Genomic DNA, 12,952 nt, shown 5'->3' with positions numbered 1-12,952 from the left:
ACATCGCTAACCGCGCCAGTGACGAGCATGGCACAGCATGCACGTGATGCTCCACTCATGCCCTCTGGCAGCCAGCGCGCACCAACACCCACAGCAGAACTATTCGGCCATAAATGCCCACTTCTTCCAGTGCGTATGCCCCAAGGTGTTGTTGGCGACCTCACACAGTCATACCGTGACAGCATAACACAGGTGACCCGCAGATCACCACGCGGCAGCGCTCCCAACGAACGCCCCAAGCACTACCTCCTGCTTCCATCGGCCAAGCGGGCAGGGCCAAAACCCGCCGTCAGGGCGGCGGCGCAGGCGGCGCGCATACCTCTCAGCTTCATGAGGCGGTCGCAGGTGCGCGGATCCCACACGCGCAGCAGCTTCTCGGTGCTGCCGGCGATCACCACCGTGCCCAGCTCGTTCATGCCCAGGCTGTAGATGCTGAACTTGCTGCCGTTCAGCGACGACGCTGCCGTGCAAGCGGTCACGTGTCGGGTAACCATGGCGACGACAACAACACGCCACGGACGCGCACGTCGAGGAGCGCGCAAACGCCGGACAATGCTGCAACGGCGGTCACCGCCGTCGGAGTATACATCACAACCGTCACCGGCTTGCGTCAATGTCGCCGATGGTGAACTCCATTGAGTTTCCAAGCTGCCTGGCGCTGAGTGATAGCGAGTGGCAGCCGGCTGGCACTCACTGGTCACGATGTTATTACTGGTGGTGAGTGCAGTCAGCGTGTTCACGTCCCAGAGGAAGATGGACTTGTCCAGACCGGCCGACGCCACGTGCTCCTTCTCCCGGGCGTAGGCCAGCGCCTTGACGTAGTCCTTGTGCGTGCGCAGCGTGGACATGCAGAGGCCTTTGTGGGCGCTCCACACTTTGACCGTCGTGTCCGAGCTGGCCGAGATCACTGCCGGACGAGAAGCGAAGCGTCGCCGCGTGGCGCACGGCGCGGGCTGGATGCGCAAGGAGAGCAAATACTGCTGCAGGAAAAGGGGAAGTGAAAAACAGCGACAGCAGATGAGCACTGGCGTTCCGGCTGTTCGCACGGCCCATATTGAGGCCAAGACAGAAGATTGACATGGAAGTAGCAAATGTATGGCAGATGATCAGAATAAGGACCAGAGTGTGCATGGAATATGATGAGACCACGAATCGGAATACGATGCCAGAATTTCAGCAGACTTAAGAGACAGTATTTTGGGATCAAAACAATCCCGGTAATGGAAAACCGCCGCATGCACCTCCAAAAGCACTCACAGTTTCTACCGCCGCAACACAGGACAATGTCGTTCACCCAGTCGGTATGGTGCTCCATCGACTGTATGTAAGGTTCCTTGGCATTCTTACAGTTCCACATCCTAAAACGCAAGAATAAACAAAGTGTTACGGTGTAAGTGAGAATTCATCGCCGTTTTCTACAGACAAGTGGAGCCATGTGGGTACTTGTTATTGTTACTGCATTCCCAGTTACTTTCAGCGATTATCAAAGAACTTACATATCGGTGTTAAGTGATACAACTTGGTTGGGTTAAACGCTGCAGCAAAACAAATACATGTCTAACCTGATAGTGCAGTCTTATTCGATGGCAAACCTCACAACCGATGACGCCCCTATCTCACCTTTTTTGGCTGATGACGTCCCTGCATCAGTCCTAAAATCTCCACCTGTTGTCTGGTGACACCTTTGACTCCCACCTGATGACGCCTTTGACTCTCATCTGATGACGCTTTTGACTCTCACCTGATAACGCCTCTGACTCTCACCTGATGACGCCGTCGCGGCCAGCGGTGAAGAGCCGCTGCAGATGGGCGTCGTACTGCAGCGAGTTGACGCCGGCCCGGTGCCGACGCTCCACCTCATCGCGGATCACGTAGGTCACCTGGAAGCGCTTGCGGCCGCTCAGCACCGCTGAGCGCTGCATGGTGCCCATAGCGCCGCCGCCTGTGGGGCAGAGGCGCTTCTGGAGCGGCGGGCAGCGCGGCACTGACCAGCTCACGAGGCACGGCACCGGCCAGCTCGGCTGGCGCGGCCCTAACAGGCTCAGGCGGCTCGGTACTGACCAGCTCGGGCGGCGCGGGAAAACAGCGGCGCGTCACTGTGCACGTTAGTGTGTGGTTACCGACGTCTAACAGAGAATCCGTGAAAATTAAGCATGATCCATGTCGTAGGAAACAGTTGCTACTGGAAGGTGACATGCCAATTAGTATTTGGGATTTGCAAGATATTTTGTATTTCCAAGCATTGGGTGGTCTGGATGGTTTGGCTTTCATCGGTGCTGTAGAAACCGTAGTGTCACGATCTATTATTTACAATGCTTGCGCAAAAAGATCAAGGCCTTTAATGGGTTCTCCAAAATAACAGCAGGCCTTTGATAGCATTCCACAGTCAAAGAACTCCACGCACCAAATTTGGTGATTTTCGAGCCATAAACCCTGCGTGTTGAGCCAGTCGAAAATTGGACACATCATATGATGTTAGTGCTCTGCACCACACGCGCGACGGCATCAGTTACAAACTATACTGTAAACTTAGTGTGGTATCGACTGTTATCAAGATCGCTTGACTATTTCACCGGATGGATGAAATGCGGTCAAATTACACGTCAAGCTGCGTTGACACATAAGAGGGTCGCAAAAAGAAACTCCGGCAGCTCTGGGCTGACCCAAGAGTTAGACATAACGTCCTAATCACTGCAGTCATTAACAGCAGGAAGGTATTCCCACTGGTGGCAGGCCCAGTCTCCATGAACCAATTAAGTTATCCTGTCCAAACCATAAGCACAGTTTAAATGCCTAATTGGGGTATGTCAAGAACAGTGCCTGTTCCATCTTCCTTTCCTCTGACATACAGCCCTCATAAGAAGGTGAAACAACTGCTCAGGCCTGATACACAACTCCCCACCAGCCCTCAGGTCACGGCTCAGGTCAACTCGCACATAGGGCAGCACTAGCCAAGGCCTAGCAGCACCTACCAGTGACATGTCTTGGGACACTGTGAGCAAGCCACTGAACAGAATTCTACATCCATAATCTGTTTGACAGCATAGGGTGAACAATTGCATCAGCTTCACAATGGAATAATTCTTTGGGCATATTGAACAATGAAGTGGTAAGTTTGAACACCTAATGGCACATAAGTCAGCATCATAGCTCAACACCAAGGCCTGTACCTTCCATAGCAGTAGTATCTGAGCTTCACATCACTGTATTGGTACTTCATTCACCATAAGGCTTCCAAGCACTGGTCAGCTTTTTCACAAAACAGTCATTGATGCTGAGCTTGTCAGCAATGGGTAGACTTTCAGTATATTTTGGGGAACAAAATATGTTATGTATATGTATGGGTAATGTTACCATGAAACAATGATGTAAAATGGGACAAATTCTGATAAATGATGAATCTTATGAATCTGACATATGAAGCCAAAATAATTTTTTTACATTTTTAAACAGAAGGTCTCCACACACTTTTGGAAAGGCCTTGCATACCACTTGCTCACAACCAGCTGGAGACAAGTTGTTTTAAAAATCTGGTATACTGCAAGGTATGTCCAAAAAACTGCCATAAGTTGAAAGCAGAACTATATTACTTCAAGCATAGCCACATACATCAGTGTAGCAGCCAGTAACCAATCTCAGAAATGCTTATAAAGTTCCCACAGTTGGCCACATATTTCTAAAGATCAATCCAAACCTTCTGAATGGATGGTTTGTGAGATCAGAGCCATGCTAAGCACTACATGTTGGATGAGGCCTGGCCTCTACCACATGATTATGCAAATCCATGTCAATGCAAAATTTGGTGGTAAAAGTTTACCATGCTGCAGCGTTTGGCATGGTTCATCCTGCCCTCTGACATCAACTTATCTTTAATGTGGCAGCTGCTGCTGGCTGCAGGCCGTACCTGCCAAGGCCAAACACACACTGTGTTTTAGCTAAGTTATGGCACTACTGACCACATTAGATCTATGTCATGAATTGGTCCTTTTGGTAGGCTGAATGTTTTGGATTTATGTGAATTCACAAGTTGATCAAAATATGTTCTTGCAAGCACACTTGTGCATAACTCCAGCCCTAGCACAATTTTGGTGAACAAAAAATGTTGGGACGTACATGGGATTTAGGATTGAGGTTGTGACGTGGGATTCTTTCCTTATGCACCCCATTATACACATGGCTTTGGAAAATATTGGGAATTCTGTTGCCCTAAAACAATAAACTGCATGTATCCACATGCAGTGACTATCAACTGAAACTTGTTTATAAAAAGACATGCTTCATTACGTCAATAGTTGTCTGGTATGTTTTATAAACTTGCTCAATGGCTAATCTTTGAAGCAATGCCACTGGAATTACCTCTGGAATGAAACCGGATCTCCTGATGTCAAAATTAGCAGTTTTAAAAGTACTGCTCAGGGCATAAATTATCTGCCTATGGCATGTTTTACATTATTCAATGCAAGCGATTTGAATATAAAATACTGAGTATTATCTGAATTGAATTAAATTAAATTTTGAATATTTATTTGCATTGTACACATATTTTCACCCCTGTTTCATAAAGTTTAAGCCAATTTTGCTAATAACAACCATGTGATGAAGCAATGACTGGTAGTTCCATAACAAATATCATGAAAAACATCTTTCCAAAAGAAAATGACCTCTTGAGAAAAGACTACACCAAAAAGCTGTTGATAAGAAAGGCCTTGAGAAAACAAATCAAGGAACAATTTACACTTTTTCACTCTAAAAAAGACAGGTATGATGGAGAGGCTCAGACCCATTTCAAAGCACATACTTGTAAGTCCCAGTGTATACTTATTGCATGCACTGAAAGCATGTTTGTGTTTCTTACCTGCACTGCTTTGTGCATCATATAATTCCTGAACACGCTGTCACTTTAATTTAAAAAAACGCCCAATCCAGTCCTCAACCAAAAATATGTCCACATATGCAGCAGCCAACATACTAGGAGAGAAATTGAGCACCACATGATGTTAAGAGTTAAAGACATTGGACATGAGCCAACAATTAGAGTTGACAAAAGACATCATCAGAGGAGCATAATGGCCACCCTGAGCCATTCCTCTGGAGCACATACAAAACATCTGTAGGGAAAATTCGCCACATTTATGGAAAAAAACAGCATTATAGCAGAAAAGCATGACAGACCCGCGCGACCGGCTATCATAAATTCACGACCTCTACTCTGCACGTCACCTAAACATGTGTGCACAGAGATTAAATTAAGGCAACAAGAAAAACCTGCGGAGCAGGTCGCGTTCGAAAGGGTGGACCTAACCCTGCAAACCTGCATTCGCTACCTTAACAGACGCCGACACTCCACACGAACTCGCCTCCCGACGCTAGAATATATTGTTGTGTTTTATCGGCGATTACGGGAATGTAACAGATGCGCAAGATATGTAGTTTAGAGTATGGCTACCAAGAATACCATATCAGTGAAAACAAAATTGTGCAAAGTTTGTAGCAGGGGAATAATTGAAGAGCAACAGAAAATAATTTCCTCCTTGATAAACCATGCGAAAAACACCTTTCCTGAAGGAAATATCTCTAAAGAACGACCTACGCATCTTGACAAAAGGCATGGGTTCTCCATTTTGCTTCCCAACAATATCCTCGGTTTTTACCTAGCTCGGAATTAACCTTGCATCCTCGCAAAATAACAATATCGTAATTCTTGCGCGGTCGCAGTCACAAATCAGGGACGTAGGCTAGCACTGAGTTCCGACTTCGAAGGGCATGTCTTCCCCACCTTATGGCCTAGTACCCGTCCTCTCCCTCAACTCGACAGCCGCCCTTCCAACCTGACACAGATGCTCACGAGACAAATACGGGCACCGCATGCAGCGATGCAAATAAAATGGGAAGCCGAGACACAACATTTGTTGCTGGAACAAGTGCTTTACAACAGTGATAGGTTGCTGGAACTCAAGGCCGGTGCCACTGGGTATAATCAATTGTTATGTCAAGTTTGAGAGCAACTGAGAAACAGCCCAGCCCCACCAAAAGCTACCCATCGGGATCCAGACACTAACGGCCTCGTTAGTTTTTACTTCTTGAATACGTTCAGCTACCAACGTTATTTATCAATTTCACCAACTGAATGGCCGTGAAAATAAAACTGGAACCGCGTAAGCTTGTATGGCTTAACGAATCGGACCCTCTGCCTCTCGACCGCAACTTCGAAAGCCTGTTGACCATGAAAACATCTGCCAGATAACTTATTGCTGCCAGATAGCCCATCGAAAGGTAAGTCCACGGTAACTGCAAATCGGAGACCTCTCCGAAAACGCCCAAAACCTAGCAGGTGTTACATCTTCACGAGCTAAACGATACGTCTTATTCTTTGGGAACGCAATGTTTATCCTACAGGGATACAACCAGTAAAAAGCCTTCCCAGCGTGGGATGAGCAAAGCGATAAGAAACATGAAATCATGCAAAAAATATGCCGTAACGAGGGAGTGGAATGTCCATCTTTCATGAGCCTAGCAGGCTCATGGTGCCGAAATACTGAACTTCGGCTTCGGTGTGGGAAATACTAAATAGGCATGAGATGACGCTTGTGTGATCCATGAGGTGCGATGAGAAGATTTCCTTGGCCTAGCGTTTCCATCCACAGGGTGCCTACACACACATAACATGCGACGGTAATGGCGTCCGCCAGATAGACAGTGGTGTAGCCAAAGAGGAAGCTTTTGGGGGCATGCCTCCCATCCCCTTGGAGCGGGCGGGAACCCTGTGGGCCGAAAGACCCAGCACTTCTGGCAGCTTAAGACACCAGAAGGGTTTCTAAAATGTTAACAACAAAACGAGCCCAAAACATCGAAATAGGATTGTAAGCCTGAAGAGGACCTCAAATCCAAAACCAGAGTCCCTATAGCAACAAAAAGGGTCCCTTTCGACTGAAAGGGGCCACATGATTGAATTTGGCTCCCTCCTAGCCGAAATATTGGCTACGTCACTGCAAACAGATAAGTATAAGGTTCAGGTGTTCGCATAAAGTCGCGTATGCTTTCTTCTGCGCATGTTTTGTGTGGCTGCCAGTCACCCACGCGCGACATCCGAAGGAATCAAATACCCCCACGATCCAGGCAAAACATATCGACTTCTTAGCAATGGCATGGCGAGTGGACTTGAATTATGGTGCTTGTTAGACTGAACTGTGTGCACATTTTCTAATATTGAGCTCGTTACTATCATTTTATTACCATCATGAGCTTTATTCGTCACTGTTCTTGCATGTGCATTAAATGCATGCTCAAGTTCCTGAGAATCTCTACGTTTCGCATGGCCATTCTGCAGGCTTCAGGGCAAAACTTCGTATCGCATTTCTCCGTCACGCATGTCTTCGTGCGCGAACATTCGTGCTAATCTCAGTAAACGCAAAAATGTGTACGGAGAAACTTTCGTAACGCAAAACTTTACACCAGCAAAGCTTCGCACGCGCAATTTTTCAAACCGCGTTTCTTCGCATGCGCATCTCTTCCCATCAGTTCCTGTTACGTATATCCTTTGTAAACGCGATCATTCGTATCGTATTCCTTCGCATACGTAGTTATTCTCATTGCATTTCTTCGTACTGCAATTCGTCACATACGCATTTCTTCATACCGTATTTACTCGCATACAGAAGTATTGGTATTCCTCTTTTCCGCACATTACGTTCTTTCCATTGCTCTGAGGACAGTCAGGACACGCATCAACTATACAGGGTCACATGAAGAAACAGAATATCATAATTTAGACTTAGGGATTATCAAATTACTTCCAAGTAAGGCGGGGAATGGCGACCAAAGAGTTGAGAAGAAAGAGGTAGCGAGAACGAACAACGGAACGCCTCAGTTTATTGGCGGACGCAGCTTCCAGCCGACCCTGTACACTTCATAGCTGACTGAGTCGCCAACTCCTCCATCAGCGCTATGATGGGGGCACATTCGGGAGGTTTTCTGCGCGGCCCACGTGGAGGACCGACTCATCAAGCCGACCGAGCGTCTCACCGGCACAATGTACGGCTGTCAGGTCCGGCAAAAGACAAATCCACCATTGGGGTCCGCTCATGCTAGGCGAGGCGTTTCTATCAACTTTACGTCCATCTCTTCACTGCTTCTGGCAGTAAATGGCAGCGGTCACATCTGGTGCGTTTGGGCCTTTAACCGGCGGGGCGATGTTTGGCCCCGTTTTGGTGCCAGAGCCAAGCACGCTAGAAGATTCCACGGTAACCTCTAGGTAGCTGCAACGTTATCTGATCAGGGAGGTCTCCGCCTAGTCCAGGGCGCTTATATCGGCATTCCGCATAAGGAGATGCGTGTCGTCCATTATTGCTATCAGTTACGCATATTTTATCTGAAGCACATCATGCACGGAAAATGCCGTGTAAAGAAAAAAAGTGTACGAGACAACGGAATGCGAAGAAAATAAATGCTCCGAATCACGCATGAGAAGAAATGCGATGCATAGATACATGATGTAAAGAAATGCGTGTACGAAGGAATGTGATGCGAAGACGTTTGTGCACAAATAAATGCGGTACAGAGACCTGCGTACCCAATATTGCGTATGAAAAAACATGTTGCAAATAAATGTTTTAAAAAGGTTTGCCTAGTCTTATGCTCCGTAAGTAGGGCTGCATTTAAAGGGTCAGTTCGTAAGAGGATACACAAGTATATTTTCCACGAAAATATCTGGATCAAAGCAACAACCCTATGCGTATCCTTTGAATAAGCGCAATTATTACTGATCATTTTGACTTATGCAAAAACTTCGCTCTCTGATCCCCAGGTGCGCTGGGAGGCCTCACATTATACAAAGCAGTGTACCCTCACATATATTCAACCAATCCTTATATGATGGGGTAACTCTAACAAGAATAAAAGAACGAAATATCTGTGATATTTAAAACTAATGCTCAGGAAATGTAAGGCTGATGTTGGTATCCGTTCTCCACTTGTATTTGGGTACGCATGTGTGTATATGCGTATTGAATATCCTAAATATTCATTAATTATTGCACTGGGTACCGGAAACAAGGTTTACCTGATTTGCATATGCTTTTGCAGGGGATGATAGAGTAACACAGTAGGGGCATAGAGCGTAGGAGCGTTTCAAAAGTGTGGGGGGGGGGGGGCAAGATCAGGGTGTACTTCAGGAACTTTTCTGGAAAGCGAGCCCGATGACCGGGCGGGGGTGGGGTAGGGGGGTGGGGGGACGGTAGGGATGGAGATTGTTATCGCTCTTTATTCAAATGTCATGGCTGCTATGCTAGCTATGTATCTAGAGCTGTTTATCACTGATGCACAATCATGCCTCTTCGACTCATCTGTCATTTGGCAAATAAGGCCATCCAGCTTCCCTAGATTATTCGTCCATTTTAACATTGTCTTTCCCACGGAAACGAAATTCCACGGGCGGGTAGGTATTTTGGGTCATCATGGAAGTATTTGCCTCCACAGTCCGGATGGCAAAATACGGCATAGAGATAGGCTGACAAGAAGTTTGGAAGCGGATCGATGGCTCACAGTGCGCCAGGTTTTTCATGCGTCTTTATTTCGCTGGTTGCTTTTTAAGAGATAAGACTTGTCGCAGCATTTTAGGCGAAAACGAATTCGGGAGCTTGAAATTGCTAGAAACAATGCGACAAAATCCATAAAACGGGAAATTTTCTTTTAAGAATGAAGCCACATCAATAAGGCCCATCTATCATATGTCCCTTATCTGGGCCCTGCTCCTGTCCGCCGTCGGCGGTCACTGCCCTGGCCTGGATGTCTCCCGCATGACTGACTGCGAGCTGATCGTGTGGATGCTTTTTTGCATACTTTTGGATCAGCGTTACTTCTGCATGGTGTATAAAACATGTGTTGGACACCTGGAACAGTATTTTTCCCGAATTATCTTCCCTTATACCACACCATTGCAGAAAAATAACCTCCGAGAAGCTGTCTGCCTTAGGTGTGGATTGGCCCAACGGACACTTCATTGCCCAGCATACAACGTACGCAACTTGATCTGCTTTTGTGTGTAGGCAGGGGTGTAGCCAAAGCCTTGCCAAAAGGGAACACAGGGTTGACAGAAGCCCACCTTATGGTGACCCCCCCCCCCACACACACACAAAAATCCCCGGATATGGCTTACTCGTTAACAAGTGACACGGTTTTCTTCGTTTTATTGTTATTTTTACCTCATAACCAGAACAGAAACCAGAAGCTAACGTGAGCTCAATTCTGTTTGCATTTTAAAGCCAATAAGCTGAAGAAATCAGGCGTCGAACGACTGCATGGAAGAAACCACCGGCGCCCTTAATTTACAATGGTTAGCCGACTCTTTCTAAACCGATAGAATTCAGAGGCTTTGTGAATTTCTTATCTGGGCAGTACTGACATTGAGGACATCGCGAAGGTAGATTGTAGATCGATATGTTTGATCCAAATTTGAAGACGAAAATTTGATTGCAAATCGAGTGGTCAACTATGTATATTAACATGGTCAAGCCATGTTTGTCTGAAAATGTTCACCGTTCAGTCAGAATCGATAAGTGATACAATTCTTGTAACGTGTTTTTTAACATGCTCGCTCGCAAATCTTAGCAACAAAAACCTCGACAGCAGGCGTTGCAGTTTCCGTAGTCCGCGGAGCTTCTTCATCTCAGGCCCAGTAGCTAACACTTAGCCGTGGCCCGCCGGTGAACGAAAATAATGACGCTTCTGAAATTATTACCTTTAAACACTAAAATCAACTGGTTATACAAGTTATGTGGCGTAATTTTGAGCATGCGCACTCGAAAATTTTAGAAACACAAGCCTCGACTCCAGGTGTTGCAGTCTCCGTAGGCCGCGCAGCTTCGACCTAGCAGCTAATGTTAAGTTGTGGCCAACGGGTAGACGAAAATGACGACGCTTCTGAGAAACTATCCTTGGACGCTTCATGACATCAGATCTTGTACTTAGGAGGCAGTCTGAGGGCATATTTCACGCGTGCAATTTTTGATTGATGAAAAGAACGGATTGGCCCCTAAGGCACCGCGAAGTAGGGCTGGGATCTGGTGGTTGAACTGGAAGAGTGAAGGTAAAATCTCTGCTTTTCGTGTTTCCGTAGCTATTTATCTGTCCAGAAGACAGATTAACACGGCGCGCGCCGTCTGGTGGCACTTGCAGTAGCCGAAATGTATCGGTTTTACGGAAGTTGCAACCCAGACCATCCTTGTCCTTGCTCTCGAGGTTGCGGGCGGGCATGTTCAAGCCTGTGATGCAATTTGTTTCAATAATACATTCTGAAAGAAATAAACGTTCTCAGGCAAACATGGCATGACCTCGCTCCTTTCTTTTGTAGACGGCCGCCACGTCGAAGACTCCGAGGTTTCAGGTGCACTATATTTGACGACCGCCCACCGCCAACACCACGCCTCAACCCCTTGTGGACGCTGGCAGGGAAACAACAAAACCTCGGAAATGGACAGACTAGACCTAGAACTAAACAGAGCGGAAGCAGACAGAACAGAGACTGAAATTAGCAATACAAAATGAATACGAAAATAGCATGGATTGACTAACACTAAATTAGACCTCAAGATAATAGCAACCAAGTGACTTAACAAACGAGAAGCGAGCACTAAATCAAACTACGAATGACCTAGAACTAAACGGAGCGGAAACAAACAGAACAGAGACTAAAATTAGCAATACAAAATGAATACGAAAATAGCATGGATTGACTAACACTAAATTATACCTCAAGATCATAGCAATTACGTGACTCAACAAACGAGAAGCGAGCACTTAATCAAACTACAAATGCAAACGGTACACCGACTACACTTTAATTAATTTTGACCCGTGCTTTTCAACAATAATGAGAGCCCTACTATACTCAACAATAATTAGACCCCTTATTCCCTTCCGGGCAAGGGGCCTCTTGAGTGGAACACCAGGGGTACATTACCGTTTCCGGTCAAGGTCTGAAGGGTCATTCCGTCCCATCGCGAAGCGTCTTCTGGCTATCACTCTGGTGGCACGGGGCAGGATCTTCTGGTCGATCCGGAGGTCATTAGAAGGATATATTATATCACATTGTTCCCATCCCTGGCACGGGAGGCCTTCTGATCCGCGCAGTTAGCCCCGGATCGGCATAGGGACCCTCATTGACGCAACAACATCCCTGATCACCGCTGGATGTCCGATAGTCTTCACATGGACTGCAGTTCCATGTTTTTTCCGTGTTTTTCAGAGATATTGAGTTCTCCCTGACTGTAGATTGCAGATGAAATGGGGCTCATAATTTGCATTAACATGGCTAGCACATGTTCGTCTTATAATGCTCAAGATCCTGTCAGATCTGATTACTGATAAAAACTACCTAATATGGTGCTGAACGTGCGTGCTCGCAAGTCATAGCAATAACAGCCTCGACGCCCGGCGTTGCACTCTCCAGGTCGTGCGGCGTCGGCCTTGCGGCTGTAACACTAAGTGATAACCAATGAGCAAACGAAAAAGATGACGCATCTTGAGGGAGATGGCTGGTGAACTAGATAAACCGACATGCATGTTTAATGCACTGCAAAAATAAGCCAAATACAACTTTAATCTGAAAAGTGGGGGAGGGCAGGTAACACTGCTGTCCCCCCCCTGAAAAGTGGGGAAGCCATGACCCCCCCCCCCTGTTCCTACGCCCATGAGTAGGGGTAAGCAAGACGGTAAGGCCCGTTGTGTCAGGAAAGAGCAAGAAGAGCGAGAGAAAAAAGGGCCAAAGAAGAGGAAAACCCGAACGGTTCCACATACCCCCAATCCTCCAGCAGCATCGTAAATGAGGCCCATCGCGCTGTCTCGTAAAGCGTGGCAAATGTTCGCAGGACCCGTGATCAGATGTTCGGCGATTTTTGTCGAGGACGCTGAAGATTCGCAGTCTGCACGCCGTCTGGCGATAATACCAAACTGCAGC

The 12,952-nt window shown here is 46.8% G+C and overlaps 1 protein-coding gene across 1 annotated transcript in view; it reads right to left on the bottom strand.

The window, feature by feature from the left end:
• LOC119103533 (WD repeat-containing protein 48-like) overlaps window positions 1–4,553 on the bottom strand; it is a 12,766-nt gene extending 8,213 nt beyond the window's left edge. The window contains 5 exon segments of the mRNA XM_037227113.1: window positions 320–460; window positions 695–907; window positions 1,258–1,358; window positions 1,765–1,942; window positions 3,171–4,553. Of these exon segments, the coding sequence (XP_037083008.1) occupies window positions 320–460; window positions 695–907; window positions 1,258–1,358; window positions 1,765–1,942; window positions 3,171–3,177 (640 nt within the window). The 5' untranslated portion in view covers window positions 3,178–4,553.
• Window positions 4,554–12,952: the final 8,399 nt, after the last annotated feature.

This window comes from Pollicipes pollicipes, unplaced genomic scaffold (assembly GCF_011947565.3).
Source record: "Pollicipes pollicipes isolate AB1234 unplaced genomic scaffold, Ppol_2.1 Scaffold_5724;HRSCAF=6776_pilon_pilon_pilon, whole genome shotgun sequence".
Lineage (NCBI taxonomy): Eukaryota > Metazoa > Arthropoda > Thecostraca > Pollicipedomorpha > Pollicipedidae > Pollicipes > Pollicipes pollicipes.
Note: the sequence above shows the minus strand (reverse complement) of the source record. Positions and strands in the feature narration are given on the sequence as shown.